General features: G+C 38.2%; 1 protein-coding gene across 4 annotated transcripts in view; it reads right to left on the reverse strand.

Moving 5' to 3' along the window:
- FHOD3 (formin homology 2 domain containing 3) overlaps nt 1-17,303 on the reverse strand; it is a 372,140-nt gene that overhangs the window by 174,945 nt on the left and 179,892 nt on the right. For all 4 annotated transcript variants that reach the window (XM_084215776.1, XM_084215777.1, XM_084215775.1 and 1 more), the window contains exon 5: nt 13,151-13,256. In XM_084215776.1, coding sequence (XP_084071902.1) covers nt 13,151-13,256 — 106 coding nt within the window. The remainder of the gene's footprint in view (nt 1-13,150; nt 13,257-17,303) is intronic.

The raw sequence follows: 17,303 nt of genomic DNA on the forward strand, positions 1-17,303 counted from the left end.
CACTAAATTTAAAAAAATAAGAAAAATAGGTCAGTTCTTTATAGGCAGAATCCAAACAATTACACTCTCAATGTAACTGATTCAATAGTCATCCCATCAAATCACATTACTACAGCTAAAGACCAGAGTAAAGCAACACAAGCCATTGGACCCTTGTAGCCAATGAAGCTCTAGTTTCCTATGTATTTTCAAAATTTGAAGTCAGCCATCAGCCTCATGACACAGAAATTGAAGGCATCCTTCCTATGGGACAGTCTGCTTACTTCTAAAAATAGCCTGTTAGTTCCCATGAAAACACTCCAGGGTTTAGTTGTCCATAATTTCCTCAAGTTTTAGGTTTGAACTGCAACTTTTTCTGTGGTGTTTGAATTACAACACTTTGTTTTTTCATGGAAAATTTCCAATGCTTACTATATTTGGGGTGGGTTTCTAAAAGGCACGAAGAAAAAGGAGGAAGGAAGAGAACTTATCACTGGAATTGAAAATACTGCTGAGAATATTTTCTGAAAGATTAATATTTTGGGAATTTGAGCTCTTTGGAATACTCAGAAAAGTTATAACCTCATGTCAATGAAAAAGTTCATACAGAAAAACATTAAAATGTGCCCAAATTTATGTGACTATAAGGTTTTGAAATAGCTGTTTCACACTTTTAACAGTCTCTACTGAACATATACAGTCAGCTGAAATCTCTCTATACTCAATTCTTGAAGCTCAAAATATCCCCATAATGCTCCCAGCTGCTACCCTCAAAGGAAGGCCAAGGCATTCAAAGAAAGAGCAGCAGCTTGTGAGAGTTTTTGATTTTGTTTTAAAGAACTACCTTCTTACTCAGATGATGATAAGAGTAATTCTCATCTGAATGCAGAAGGAAACAAAATACAAACCTAGAGGTGTTCAAGGAAATGAAAGAGAGAGAAACTCTGACAGAACACCCGATGAGTGTCCGAGAGTTATGAAAAGAGATGAAGTGACTGGGACGAATGAGGGAAATAATGGGAAAGACTAACAGCTATTTGGCTGGAGGAAACACACAGATTAGGGCTGTGAGTGACGTTGAGGAAAGAAATGTACAGAAGATAAGATACCAAAGCTTGACTGGATCACTGATAGTGGCACTGCAACATTCTCCCTTATTTGTTTGACAAGATCAAAATCACAGTTTCTTCTGACACAGGAGTTTGCGCCCCAACATTAAGAAGTGGAACGAATAACTCCACAGTACTGTAAAAAAAAAAAAATCAAAACCAATAGCAAAATAACAACCTTTTCATACCCATTTTTTAGATTAACACATTATTTTGTCAAGTTCATTGCACCATCGCACAAACACAGGTGCAGTGTCAGAACCCAGGACAAACAGGGCAGAGGTGAAAAGATGTGATGGGAAGAAAAGGCATTTAAGACAGCTTAAAATGGTGAAGAAAACAATGTAAATGAATTTTTGAATATTGTTTTATGGATTCATGATGTAAATAAATGGATAGACTGACAGAGGTTAAAGGAAGTTGATGGGAAAAGCATGAAATAGAAACAGAAAGAAAATTAGGACAGACTTGACAAGAGTCTGAATAGGAAAAAAAGTGTTAAGATAAACAATTAAAAAAGGAAGAAGCAGAAAATACGGTATCAACTTTGAAAAACCAGACCAAGGACAAGCTCCAAACCAGAACTCAGAGTCACTGAATCTTTCTGAATTCAGAATGTGTTTTCAAGTGCCTCATTTCCTTATCTGCCACACAAAGATAATGCTGCCCTTTGAGCTCTCGGTTAATATCTAGTGACAAAACACAGAATCACGCATGAGGAAAACAAATGTTTTATAACAGAGTTTGCATAGCATGAAATAATTGCAAAGCCTGGGGAAGGACTGCTGATAAGAGCAGCTATTTAAAAGGTGTTCAGTAAGTGCACAGGTGTGATATTGCTCATTGGCTGAAGCAGAGCAGCTGAGGGAAAAAGCTGTACTACTGTGCCATCAAAGGCTGAATCAACTGCCACACAAAGGGATCAGGTATGTCTGCAAAGAAAGCTCAGACAGGTATTTTGAATTTTCGAGAGTTTTGTTTATCAGCCTTGACAGTATTAGTGCATTTGTCCACAATCATCCTAGGAAACAAAAACAAACCCAAAAGCCTTTATCACAAGCAAACATAAAAAATATCCTTAGCAACCAATATATATATAGTTTATATACAATATAATCAATGTTTCCATTATTTATATTCACCCAAATACTAAAGCAAGCTTATGGTGACCCACTACAGAATTTTGGGAATGTGGAAACCGTGTTTAGAAGCTGCAGATTTAAAACCAGAATTTCTGCCCAGTGAGTGGATTTTGCCTGAGTGAAAAACAGTGTCTGTTCCTAAGACCGCTCCCTGCATGCCAGGGAAGGGTACTGAGATGGGAACACCTGGGATGTAAGTCTGCACATAGGGACCCTTGTCACTACAGAGACTTGATGCTCATTGGGAATAAGTGCTGTGCAACCCAGCTGTACCCAAAGCCAATTTGGGGCATAAGTTTATAAATCACAGAGGTGTCCCTGAAGAAGGGACTTGTCAGGGGGGAGGGGAAGGGACAGAGAAAGCAGGAGGGAGTTGAGAGCCTTGTCTATGCTGGTGATAACATATAGTAGGAGGAAGGTGAAGTAAGAGGAAACAGGATATTGCCCAGTATTGGCAGAAGTTCTTCAAGAACCCACCTGTCATTTAAATAAACCTACTTAAAACACACAACAGACACAGCATATCCTGAGTAGCACTTCAGTGCCAAGAGCCATTTGATGGCACTCCTCACAGTACACAACAGTATTTTTAGTGTTTCTTAACTTCAGGGAACCCAAAGCACTTATAAGTTCAGAGGACAAAAGAATATTTGTTTTCTAACTGCAAACAAATTAAAGAGGCAAAGGAAAAAAAAAGGCTTATTATACATAGCACCTACATCAGTAAACTCTCTTCACTAAATTCACTGGGAAGAAACCTCAGAGCAATAAATTATTGAAAGACACACCCTAAACAACAGAGGTACAGTATTTTTAGCAGCTAGTGCAGGCCAGAGATCTTGCTTGAGTGCAGGAGGTAGGCATAGTCTTCTCTTTTGGCATGACACCACCAGCTTTAGTGCCAAGAATTTAAATAGAAAAAGCTGGAAATCCCTCACACACTGAAAACAGGGAAAAAAATCCTTATTGTCAGGCAATACAGAGAGAAAGAAATCATGTCACAATTAATAAATAGTGTATCAAACCCCACTTTTTGTAAAACTGCAGGAATGGGATAAACCTCTACTTCTCCCCACCGCAGGCAGGGAGCCCGGAGTACAACTCCTCTCCCTCTGGCTTGCAGAGGGAAGACAATATCCTGTCATGCCTTAACATGCCTTTGAATTTGCTGCCTTACCCAGTCTGCTCAGCCCCTGCCTGTGCATCCACTGACAGCTTCACACACATGTGGGGAGTGAGGGGATGCCAGCCCCCACTCTACTGTCCTCACCCCAATGACACTGAGACACCCTCAGTGTCTCCAGTCCTGTGTATGGAAGGAGGTGGAGACGGCAGAGGAGGAGGATAGGAAGTAGAAGGCTGGCAGAAGACAAGCTGGTCCTTCATTACAAAGCAGCAAAAAGTTTCACTCTTTCTCATTCAACCCATGTATTCATTTGCTAGTTCTGCTTTCCTGAGGGGCACGTGCTGCTCCATCCATGCTTCCTTGGGCTGCACAGAAGAACAGGCAAGCAGAAACCCTCCACAGCAGAAACAGAAACATTATTACTCCCATGTGTTCACTAAGATTATCCTTCACTGTCATCAGCCTACAAGCACTCTACAGTTTTTCTTAGACACATATGTATGAGCACAGCACTTACGATCAGTTAATAATTAATACCATGCTAATACACGCAAGTCCCATGGCTTAGCTTTTAAGTTCTTCAATCATCTACAGTTTCTTAGTATTTGATGCAGTAGTGATCATAGGCTTAAAAGCAGGTCACTGCCTGACAGTAATGAACAGAAGTATTTTAAGAGTTTACAGTTCACTGGTCCAGCTTCCTGATTGCACCTATGAGAACATGATTGATAGAAATCCACACGCATGCACATTTGCAAGGATTCCAGACAGACAGAGCTAATATGTGACTTAAAATAATGTATCTGGATATGGAAATTAGCTCTGAAGATATCTGAAGAACCTCATTTTGGTCACGTCCTTATATCACACAATAATCACCTTCATGGAATAGCAGCCAGAACCTCTCAATTATCTTACACATTTGACTCCAGCTCTTCCAATTCTCATTTAAAGTCTTTAATTTTCCCTAATTATGTATCAGGATGGAACACTCTGTCTAGCAACTACCATCTCAAATAGCTGTGAAAGTCTCTAATCTAGAAATGAGAATAATCAAATTATATTTCCCAATGATATTTTAACGTTTTATGTGCATATATTCAATGCAAATAATTTATAGTGAAATTACCAGCAGCCATATACTTTGTGTAATTATTCATGTTTGTGCTGGCTTATGAATGTCTTTACTTTTCCACACATTTTCTCCTTCTCTACTTTTGGGCTACAATATTACAACAAAAAGGCAGAAACACTATGTAATATGCTCATAACCAGTTGGAATCAGTACATTGTTTCCAAGGCTTGTTCATGAAGTTTGAGTTGTTAAGCATAAAATATGCACAATGGCTTTAAAGGCCTCTGGGAGTACTTCCCAAGTACTTAGTCTTTGCTCAGTAGTTCAGGATGTGCATTTTTCATATTCACTTCCTCATTTTACATGGAGTCTGCATAGTCTGAGGTGTCACATTTCATGGGAATTTTAAAAAGCACAAAAAAAATTACCCAGAACCTGAAGATTCATTTTCATAGAGACAGAAAGCAACTCAAAGGCTCCCAGCCTCTGTCAGCTTTAAAAAACAAGGGAAATCCATAATTTTATGGTGGTGTTATTACTGAATTCCATGTAGACCCTATATCCTCCTCACCAGCAGTTCCAGTAATAAAGGCCATTTCATATAATGCACAGTGCAAGGGACAGCTCAGGTTTTTTTGTAGATGTGTAAATTACTATAGGGTGGTTAAACTTTTGAACTCAAATTTGCTTTGATGCCAATTCCCATCCCAGACTGGGAGGACTTGTACTGTATGCTCTGTGTGAGGACTATCTGGCTCTGCTTCCAGATGGATCATGCATCACAGTCACATCCTGGGAGAAGGGAGGGAGCAGGAGGAGGATGAAGGAGAGTGCAGTGCTTGCTCCAACAACTAAGGGAATGCCTAAGGTTGTATTCAGTAGGGAACTCAGTGTAATGTGTGCATAGAACAAGTTTAATAAATATAATTTTAAAATATGCAGATGAGAAATGAAGAAAGGAAACACTAGAAGTGTAGAGTGGAAAGGAGAGAGGATGTTCTCCCTCTTTTTAAACTACATGGCTTCCAATGTCAAGCTCTCCCAACTACCCCTGTACACATAAACAAATGCATTTAGTCTTAAAGAGATATTTGCAGAAGTGAAAGAGGATTCACCTACTGAGACAAGAAGGTTAGTGTTTATATTATTATTCATGGAGATAGTATAATGTACCCTCTTCTTCTGGTATAACAAAGAGCATCTTAACATAATAATTTCTAATCTAAAGGGTTCATGAATCCGGATGCGAAATCCATTTGTATTTTTTTCATTTCAAGGCTTTTGAAGAAGAGGCACATCTTGAGATTTCTGCACATGTAACAGAAAGAGGTACTAATCCACCAGATATATAGGTCTGATTTTTCTGGGACTGCTACTTTTCATCTGAGCTACAAGAAATGGTACCTATAACATTTGCTGATGGAAAACCAGCAGTGTAGTCTATTTCACAAAGGGAGATGGCATGGCTGCATCCCTGCCAGGCTGTACCTCAGCTCAGCAGTGCTGCTCATTAACAGGTCTTGTTATCTGCTATTAATTTGCTCACATAGGACTTGGTTTGATGTCTTTTATTTCACAGATTTTTTTTGGTGTGGTGGTAAGAAACCTAGGTTGTATGTCCATGTGGAACTGCCCTGTACTACGTGCTATGTTGGCATAACTACTTCCAGGTGGAGTTGCCATCTGTTGGTATGATTCCACAGGAACTGTGGTCTGATGTCCAGCATAAAAATGAAGGACATGAATTTTGAAATGCCCACAGGACAAGTGTCCAATTCTGATAAGATTTCTGAAAGGCCAAAGAACTGAATTTACTGGGAGACTGTGCCAGCAAATCTCTCAGAAGAAACACTCCCAAGTAATCAAGCTACAGGCACTCAGTTTCTCTTTAAAGTTCAGGCTGTTACTTTAAAGTTCAGGCAGGTACTTTGAGATAGAGTGAGATGTTTATATCCTTTTAAAGTACTGCACATAAGATGACAACTTGAATATGTAGAGATATATAGAGGAACTTCACAGTTGCATATGGATACCTTCACACTGAAGGCTAAGAAAAAAGAAAGAAATACAAAGGTAAGCCTAATCAAGTGCTGTTTATTCCTAATTTACTTGGGTTGGGATACTTTTCTACAGCTGGAAAATTTAAAACAGTTCTCCAGTTCACACTAAAACAGGAATATTGCAAAGATATGGAGTTTTCAGTATTAGCTCCCTTTTCCCTACTAAACTTACATTACTACCATGTGTTTTACTGCTGCAGTACCAACCATGAAGACACATCTATTCAGGATAGAAATAGCCCCTAACAGACTTTATTTCTATTTTCTTTGTTATTTACACAACCCCTGCTTCCCATATAGACATTTACTGCAGAAGAACATGCTTCTCTATGCTAAATGCTTTGTAATACCTAACCCTTAATGCAAAAGCCCATAACCACATAATTTATCAGGCTGAGGGAGGAAAGTTCAAGAGCACTGGAAACATTCATGTCCTTGTAAATAATGAGAGGTCTTTTTGATAAAAACATCCAGCCAATTCCTGGAAGCAGATCATCCCCATGTTACAGAGAGCGCACTTACAAACCCCAAGCATTCCTAGTAGCAGTTGGCTCAATGCAGAAATGCCACCAGCTTGCTGATAACTTCATGCCTGGCTTTCAGAATTAAAGGGTTATCAGCAGCAGCTTCCACTGCCTGCTTGCAAAACCTCATCCTCACCTTTGACTTCCTCTAGCTCCTTGACATCTTCGGGCACACATGGTATCCTGGTGACAGACAGTAACCAGATGGTCTTCTACCATCCAGCCCTGACTCGTTTCAGGAATTTAATCTGATTTCCCAGAATATGCAGCACAGCCCTTGGCTCCAAACTTGGCATGCAGGTGGGATTGCAAGCCTTCGGCTTTATAAATAGGCATAACTGTTGGTGGCTTTGGTACATGTCAGTGTTTGAGCTGTTTGCCTGTTCGTTTGGAAAACCTGACCCTGTGCCTGGGCATTCACCTGTGGTTCTGACTGACTCTGGTGGCTCCTGTGCATGTCCAACCACCCTGTCAAAGAGCTAAGCATCTCCTAACTCCAACAGCCAAGTCACTTTCTGTTTTACAACCTAGTAGCTCTTACAGTAATTTCTTTCCATTTTTTATTGTTGCCAGCTGCACTGTACTGTATAATTAAAAGCACATGCAAAATACAGATTTAGGATCACCTTGCTGCAGTAGAGAGCTGAGGTTACTAAAAGGGTAACTACCCAGATACAGCTTCACTCTTTCTCTTCATCCATCCCTTTGGAAAGGTTGGCTCCCATTTACTGGGTAGACAGGTGGGGAATCAAAATATTGCCCCATTCTTATGCCTCAGTGGGTGACTGGAAAGTTTCAGGCTCCTCAGTTCTCACTGCTCTACCTTGGGAAGTCACTGCTCCTATTGGGAACTTCTCTATCACTGGCAGTTCACAACTGTGCAAATTGCAGCTATCAGGAAAACTAAAGGACACTGTTTTAATGGATCTCTCATAATTTAAGCATGTAACAAAGATCCAAATGTGCCTTGGAGTTATGTTTCACATGTGATTTTAGTGTTTTAAGACACTCAGTTCTTTTTTATTTACATTTTAGGACTCATATAGAACTTTACTGGTAAAAGCCCCTCATAAAATTACCTAGAAGCCCCAAAAAGTCTTGCAAAGCTCAGAAAAAAAAAGGAAAGAAAAAAAAAGAGAGCATTATTATATACTCATTTTATCTGCATGAAGATAAAAGCATGAGTGTACTAATGCAATTCCAAAACAAACAACATTTACTACTTATAAGGAAAAAAATGTGGGGCATAATAAAGGTGCTGTTCTATCAGACTGAGAGATGCTGTTGATTTTGTGCATGAATTTATCACCCTTTAATCCTCTTAAATGGTATGTCACTGTCCCTCAGAGTATGTCAGATCCCTTACCCAGGACCACCACCATTATCTTCTCTGCTTGCACCAATATCTGTAGAAACACACAGGACTTCAGCATTTTATCAGAAGTGCAGAGGGTCTGTGACTGGAAAATGGTCTACTGCAACCTAGTGTTCTGCCCAGATTATTGAATTAAATCTAAATTATTGAAGTTTTGATTATACTATCCTTGGAAATACTTAAAGGATGTGCAGACATGATGCTTAGGGCCATGGTTTCATGGTAGATTTGGCAGTGCTAGGTTAATGCTTGAACTCGGTGATATTGAGAGCCTTTTTCAACCTAAATGTTTTTAGGATTCTAATTATCTTTAATTTTAGATTACAGTAATGGTTTAGGGATTTATGGGAGAGTGGTTAACTTAAAGCACAAATGTTACCTCAAATCATAACTCCTAGGCTCCTCCAAGCACTTCTTTTTTTCTTTATTTCTTCTTAAAAAATGAAAAAAAACCAACACTAGAAATTCAAAACTGCCAAACAAAATTGAAACCATCTCTCATCCAGGCTTGACACTCAAATTCTTTTTCTCCATATAAGCACACAGCTCTAACTAAATCAGAGAGCTGCATCCAAAAGCTGAATTTGATTCAAGCATAGTCTAGTATGAGCACTGTATAACTAGTCCACTATGACTGCTGTCCTATTTTTTCCTCAGCCTTAGCTCCTTAGACCTTGCAGCAAGGTCAAGGCCTTTGCCTGCTCAGACTGAACACTTGGCTTGTGCTGTCAGACCACAAGAACAATATTTAGCTTTCATCTAATTATGGACACCTCTAAATATTGATCTGAATCCATAAGCAGCCAAATATGGACCCAAGTACACAATTAGACTCTACAAATGAGGCTGGATGACCTTTTGACAACCTTCTCATTTGATCTGAGGGACAGACAGCACAGGACCCCACCAGGCAGAATTTACATCACAGGGCCAGCAAAGCCATCCCTGAACCTCATATCTTACTTATTCAGTGTATCTTTAAAAGAATTGAGCCTTGGTCTACACAAGCTGCTTTTTTTTTTCCTCACCTTCCCAACAGCATTGGCTAAATTATCAGAAAACATGAAGACTACCATGGCATTTCATGTGTTGCTTTCTGATTCTGTGCAAGGAACAGATGATCTCAAAATTAAAGCCAAAGAATCTTCAAAATTACAATAAGGTTTATATTAATCCTCATCAGTTACAGATATTTTCATTACCTTTAACCCATTCCTATCTAGTTTTGAATATTTAGGTAACATTCAGCATACTGCAATCTTGTAACTAGGACAAAAAAATTTAACTTCAGTGTTATCCAGTGAAGTTCTTCATCCTTGACGATCCTTGTTGAAAAAAAGAAAGAGGGAAGAAAGAGCAAAAGGAAAACAACTGTTTCCATGGCGGGAAGGGAGGGAAGTCCCTCAAAATACGGTTTCTTTAGATGGCCATAATAATTAAAAGGAACATTGGAGAATACATTTTGTTTTAAGAACTGTTAAATAAGGAGAATCAAAAGCTGTTTTCTAAGCCAGTCTTTTTAAAAAGTAACCCTCGAGAGAAGCCCGGCTGCTGGAAGTTGGCTTCCAGTCTATAAGTTACATGCTGACAGAAGGGAACACTTTGGGAAATGTATGGTCAAACAGCCCTAGTTCAGGGGACCTGAGCAGAAATAAACAGTCCTTCCTTAGCACTCAACAATAAACTGTCTGCATTTCTCAGCATTGTATGTAAAAGCCACACTTGCCTTCTCTTCATTTACCCATTAAAGAAACTAAAATTTTCATGCCTCATATTTAATCTTTTTTTGGCGGCTCAGTTTGACTTGAACCAAGTCAAAACCCCTAAGCAGAAATCCACAACCAGGAAACATTAGAGTGAAACAATGCAGACTTTTGGAAAAAGGAAAATAATATCCTCAAGAAACAACTTGTACCTGGAACTCACTGAAGCACCTACAGCTCTTAAGCATACATTTATTTCCAGCCTATTTTCTCTCCAAGGTACAAAGCTATTTCTTGATGAGTGCAGGCAAACAAGTTGATATGAAACACTGGGAAATTGCTCAGTAAAGATGATGGACAGTCTCGTGTAGGTGAGTCCTCGAAGCAAAGGAGGCAATGCTGTGCCTAAGGCTGCCACTTACTGTCACAAGCCCTGTGAGCTGAGTTAGAATTGCCACAGGAAAAGAGTGAATGACAACAAAGGTGCTGGAGAAATGTCAGAATATGAAACTTAGGATAAATCCTATCTATTTATGATTTAGGCTAAAAGCAATGAAAATAAGGAGAATATTTCCACTCCAAAAGGATCTGCAGAACAAGGACACCACAGCAGGGAGGCACAAGATCTCCAAAAAAGACTACTTTTTACTTCTCAAACCTCCACTACTTAACACTAATCTTAGAGCTTACAGGACCCACCTCTGTGCTAACTTGATGTGATGTACCTTTAGTAAAATTTATTTACCTATTTACCAGTACTCCACATTTAGTAAAATGCAACACTGCAATAGGTACACAAAACTGCCACAAAAAAACCCCCCAAAAACAAACAAACAAACAAAAAAAAAACCCCAAAAAACTCCAAAAAAACTACAAAACAACCTAACCAGTCCCTATGATCTTCCAAAAATAATATACCAGAAACACTCTTACATGATGCTTCTTTTCAGCACCCTCCTCAATGTATCTGGATAAGATTGTTTGGCTATACCGTACTTCCAAATCTATCTTTATCTCATTGCACACGCTATTCAGAAAGTACATGCTGCCTCCTGGAACTGCAAACCACCTGACATAATTTTGGAGTTGTAACAAGCTTTGAAATTCCTGAAAGACAATCAAGACTAAAACTGAAATGAAGCCCACATAGCAAAGAAAAAAATATATTATTGTAAAGGATGCTAGGATACACTACTCAGAGAGAAACTTCAGCTTCACACAGCAGCAATGTAGGGAAAAAAATTACCTGATTTCAGAAGTTACCAATCCCTAAAAGCATCTTCCTAAAATAATGTTTTTACCTTTATGACATACTTCTACATAGTTAGGTTCTTTTATTGCTAATATTGTTTTGTTGTTTTGTTACCTTAATTTTGAACAAGCTGTAATCACTTGTTAATAATAAACCAACAAGGTGAGTTTGCAGTTGCATTTGTATGATGCCATGGACATTGACACTAATCTCTGTTTTACCATTCATTGAATTTATGTGAATATTTCTAATTTTAGATCATGGAAACCAGGGTCTTGAAAGCCACCAGAAGGATGAGACATTCGATCTCCTTGAATGCTGGATGCATTAGCGTATGGGAAGGGAATGAGAATGTGAAGGCTCCTAGACTGAGGGCCAGACTGTCCCATACAGCACTTTTATTTTGATTCCTGTCTGAATTTTCCAAGGTCATCTATGGCCAGTTTTCTCCTAGAAACTTCTAATTGCGCATGTTTCTGTGTTCTTGTCTTCTATTCAAGTACTTTTATGTGACTGCACCACTACTGACATGGAACATAATTCCTGTAGTACTGGTTTGTTTCTTTTACACCTCCAAACCTGGTCTTATCTTCAACGTCTCCGCATGAAGCTCCACTTACTATTTGAATCCTTGCTTTCCATAACTCAGCATTTCTGGTTTGTACAAAATCCTTCTACTTATATTTCTTGGTTTTTGGGGATTTCTTTTTGCTCCTCATAGTGTAGTTTGGGTTTTAGCAGTTAAATACATCAAAGTGACATTTTTAAATACAGCTATATACGTCAGTCTAAGAAAACTCAAATGAGCAATCTACCACGACTATGTATTCATAATCAGCCTCCATTTACTATGAGATCATCCAGCAGCAAAGATCCCTTGGAGTGACTGTTCTCCCCTCAAAATACTGAAGAAACTCTCCAAACTTACAGTCTAGGTTCCCTGGCTAGACGAAAAACACATGCATCCATTTGGCCTACAATAGAGGAAATCAGCTTTCTAATCACATAGCACACCTTCTCCAAATCCCTCTCCAAACCCCACCTTTGCCAGTTATCTTTTAAGTACAAAGAACAGAACATTAACCTCTCATTGCTTGTTTAACTCCAAAATGCCAGACAGCTTAAAATTGTTTCCAGCCAACTGACCCCTTAAGGTATGACTTTCTCCTGGTCTATTCCATAAATACTGCATGACATCCAGAGATACCAATGGTGCTGCATTCTGCTGCACCACAACAGAAAGAAAAGAAATAAGAAAATAAGAAAATACATCTCCCAACAGGGTGATGGAGCAGGCTGGGTGCTGCCCCTCTTGGTTTCCCTGGTACTTTTTAACTGTCAAAGCAGCATGGAGAAGACCCTCCATGCTGCTTGGGAAGTCAACAGTCAGCCATCACTGCAAGAAAGGAGAGAAACACAGCTCTCAGAACTACTCCTGCTGCATCCAAGCTGTTAACAGCACTCCTTTGTAATAGATGACCACACTCCAAGAAGTTACTTTGTTCTGTGCCCTCTGACACAGCTATCCAGTGAAGACTTTAGAATGTCTTTTCTTTCTTAGAATTAGAGATTTGCAGAGTAATCTACAAGAAAAGGTGAGCAGTGGGGAGAGCATAATGATTCCAAGTATTCCAAATCATTCTGCTCAATGATGAGTATTAATCTTCCCTTAAATTTCTTGCATAACATGAAAGAATTGGGACCACACTTAGAAGCAAGTTCAAAGACAGTTCACACAGCAAGTTGCTGCAGACCTGTAAGAGCTTCCAAGCAATGAAAACAACTTTTGGATGCATTTCCTTTACCTCTCAGGATGTAGTTCTGATAATTCTGGTCGGCTTCTGCTCCCACTTTGATTAGGCATGTCAGGCCTTCAGCAACAACAAACTCATGAACCAAGTCCTTGTCATCCTGTCACAGGAGAAAGAAAAGCTGAATTAGATTTTTGAAACACAAAGAAACAGATTATAATGTAAAAACCAAGTGCATGCCTGCAACACTGATTTTATGTTTCACATGTTGTAAGCAAGTTGATACGAAAGTTGTTATATGGAGGACTAAAAGCAGAATTTTGAGTTTTAAAATCAGAATGAAATACATCAGTGCAAAGGAAAAAAAACATGCTTTAACCTTTCAGTCAACTACAGAAAATTAAAATCTGCAAAATATGACTTTTGTTTTTTTTCATTGAAGGCTTGCAGACATTCTCCACAATATTAAATCCCTCATTATACCACATAAACAAATATCCTTAAAGCCCTAAAGTGTCAGGATCAAGAAGAGAACACCATCTCTATTCCTTAGCTTCAGTATTTTAGCTGTGTACAGCAAAACTTTAAAACTGGTTTTATTGCAATGTAATATTATATTTCTTACCTTAACATAATATTAATTCATTATATTTAGAATGGGAAAGTAAAGTGTTAAAGATAAGTGCAGTAGTAGAAAATATTCCTACATTGTGATGGAAAACAGGAAATACAAGAGAAAAGTTCACAGGAGTTTATGCTTGCTAAAGTGGCTCACTATTTTTTCATCATCATTTCTTTCCTCAGGGTAGCAGAATGATCCCACAACACAGTGACACCAGGGACTGGAGGGGTTTCCTGGGCCGTACATGCATAACTACTGTGCCAAGGGACTAACAAGCCCCGCATCTAAAGCTTGTCTGTTCTTATAGAAGGCTCATGCAGACAAGTAAGAAGCTATTAAGAGCTGGATTAAACAGCCCTTAATGAATTAGCCACGCAAATTAGGCACAAGACAATTAAAGGTATTAATGGGAGAGAATTGCTCTGCAGACAATCCCAGTTGCTAACTGCCTTCTTTTAAATAATCTTAATTTATGCTTTCATACACAACAGTGTAACAGACATAAATTCCAGCTTCCCAATAATGCAGCTCCAAGAACCCAAGACCTGTACAGTAAATTTGTTGAGAGTGATTTTTGAATTCATGGCAAACATTTAGCAAACTGGCAAGAGAAATCAAATAATCAAGCCCCTTTTAGTGAGACATTTCACTTATTGCAAGTTTCTTTCAGCTGGATGGTGTATTTACTATGAATTTCCTTCTTTCACCAGAGATAATTTACATAATTCCTACAGTCTGACCAAAGGGGATATTAATAACAGGAAGGTGATCTAGTTTGTGAGAAGTTTAAAAATTATGAGAAAAAAAAAACATTTCATGTTTTAGCTTGTCAAATTTGTTAAAACAATTTGAAAACTATTATACAGTCATGTACAGATACACAAATATATCACATGATAAAGGTGATTTATCCTTTAAATAAAGTATGAAAGTATACAAAGTGGAAGCATGCAATCATATCCCACATCTTGGTGAAAGGATATTGTAAAAGCCCAAAATACATAAGATAAAATTCAGCCCTGCATATGCACCCCTGAGCTAAAAATTCTTCTTATTTTTTAGTCTCAATGTTTTATCTTTTAGGAGTGCTTTTTTTTTGTGTGTGTGTGGTTCCAGTAGCAAGATAGAAGCCTTAATAGTGTTTTCTGGAAAGCTAAGAATTTTAAAAACTCACCAAGGCACTACACATGCAATCCCACAATATTATGAAGACAAATTCCCTGTATTCATTTTCACCACCAGGTGAGTGCTCCCTCCCATGTATCCCTTTGTTAGACAGTGTTTTTAACTCAAAATACCTGAATAATTTCTTCTTCTCAAGAACTGTGAATCCAGTTTCTCTTAAAACTCAAGAGAGGAAAAATATCTGCACAGTCTCCTGATTAACCTTAATGTAAAGTAAATTAAGGTTTCAGATAAACTAAGGCTATGTGTCATGGTAACAAGTTGTCTAACTTAAGAGAAACAATATATATAACATATCTAATTATTGAGTGAAATTATCACTTTTTTTTTCTGGATGGTAATGTAATCCTAATTCAAAAACATTTCCTTTTTCTTAAAATGTCTTTTCTTGATACTTGAGCATTTTAATTTTCATTTTGCATGGTGTCTTTGCATAGTCCTTGAATTGAGGAAAAAAGGAATCTATTCTGGATTGACACATAGTGAAATAAAGAACATTGGAAAAACAGGAAAAAGTATGAATAACTGTGGTCTGTGGCAGATTTTGACTCTTATTAATAGACCTAAAATGCCTGTTTGGGAAAAATAGATGACATTTAGATGAACAAAAAAAAAGTCCATATAGCAGAGAAGTTAACAGTAGTTCAGTCTTAAGAATCTTCCAGATTGAACCCAAAAAACAAAATAAAATTTTTAATAGCATTTAGTAATTAAGGACTGCTGACATTCAGTGAAAGATCAACACTGAAACACCCACTGTAACTTTAAAATGTTTTCCCATAATCTTAAATAGTGAATACATATTAGTGCATCACCTGGGGAAAAAATGATTATCAAAATAAATTAAGGGTTTATGTTGATGGTATTTATTTATTTGTCTAGTTAGTTATTTAATTATTTAATTTTTAATATGGACCTTTTCAAAGCAAATTTTGAGGTCTGTCTTCTGGAACTTTTTCAAAGTGACCAAGTCATAGAGTTACCCTCGACTGAAAGGAGATATATTGCAGGGGAACAGCAGAGGAAATAGAGGGGATGAGGAACTCCAACCAGACTGCTTTTGGAAAGCACTGAATAAACAAATCAAATCTGAATTTAAAAAAATGCTTTTAAGGTACTTCTCCTTTCCCTAATAAAAGGGAAAAAGAAGGTGTAATGAAGTAGAGTACAAACACATCATGCCTTAGACATAAATCTCAACTCAGTACATTATCTATCCCATCATGTATATACGATGAGAGGAAAGAAGCAAACATCTGGAATGTGCAGTGAAAGATGAAAGGCACGCAAGCCCATACGTTCTACATTGAAAGGAGAATGTTTACATCAATTTTGGTCTAGGATAATCTTTTCAGACCCATTAACTCACTGACTTGCCAAGTTAGGTGACCTCAAGAGTAAAGGCTACTCTCTAGCAGTGGTTAAGAGGTTCAGGTTACCAGGAAGAGAGCATTCATTGTTCAGAATATATGGCATGAGCGTGACAATGATACCTACAAGTGCATGCCACACGTGTGTGATAGCAGCTAGAAGGAGGCAGGGAAATGTTGCCATTTGCTATGGAAGTGGACTCCTCTGCTAATACTGCAAAGATTTATGAGCTCTTAATCATCAGGCATTAAGGCACTGATGAGAAAAGCAGCAAAACAGGCAAAGTTCTCTAAGCTTACTGCTAAGCTCCTGCAACCATATAGATTGTGCAGTGACACAAAGGCTGGCTACTTAAAAGTCGTTATGAAAAGGTGCCATCGGCCTCATCAGATAAATATATTTTTCTTATTTATTCACCGACTTCAATTAGATCATGTCTCTTTCTTTTTTAGGCTTCTCAAAGAAGAAAATGCATGTCTGTGCAATAGAAGTGTATTTTCATCCAATGTATAACAGAAAAGACACTAAATATACTCAAAGTGGTGACTTTTAGAACTTGCTTACATGGTTGACAAAATGCACAGACTATACTTTTTCACCTCCATAACTTAGGCTAGCAACTAAAAAGACCCCACAAACCCTGTGATCAAGCAGCCTGTACCATGGGCTCCTGTGCCTCTGGCAGAAGCAGTGGGGGCCATTGTCTTCCTTCCCACACGTATGTACCATTTGATATATTTTATAATGCAATTTTGCAGGGTCTTACCTGAAGATGGAGACCAAAGATGTTTCTCTAAGGAACAGCACTTTGCAAGAACATGTTTTATCTGGTGTGCAGCTTCCACCCACATGCAAAGATAAATTGTTTATGTACCGTTTAAGATACATTTTTCTGAAGCCTGATATTTCTGTGGGCCATATGGTTGAAAGCATTTACCCAAAGGATCATTATTTTTATGCCACAAGAAAGTTGCTTCATTTCCTAATAAGAATTGAGGTTTTGGAACATAGTTTCTTGAGGGGATTTTT

This window comes from Fringilla coelebs (assembly GCF_963513975.1).
Source record: "Fringilla coelebs genome assembly, chromosome: 1".
Lineage (NCBI taxonomy): Eukaryota > Metazoa > Chordata > Aves > Passeriformes > Fringillidae > Fringilla > Fringilla coelebs.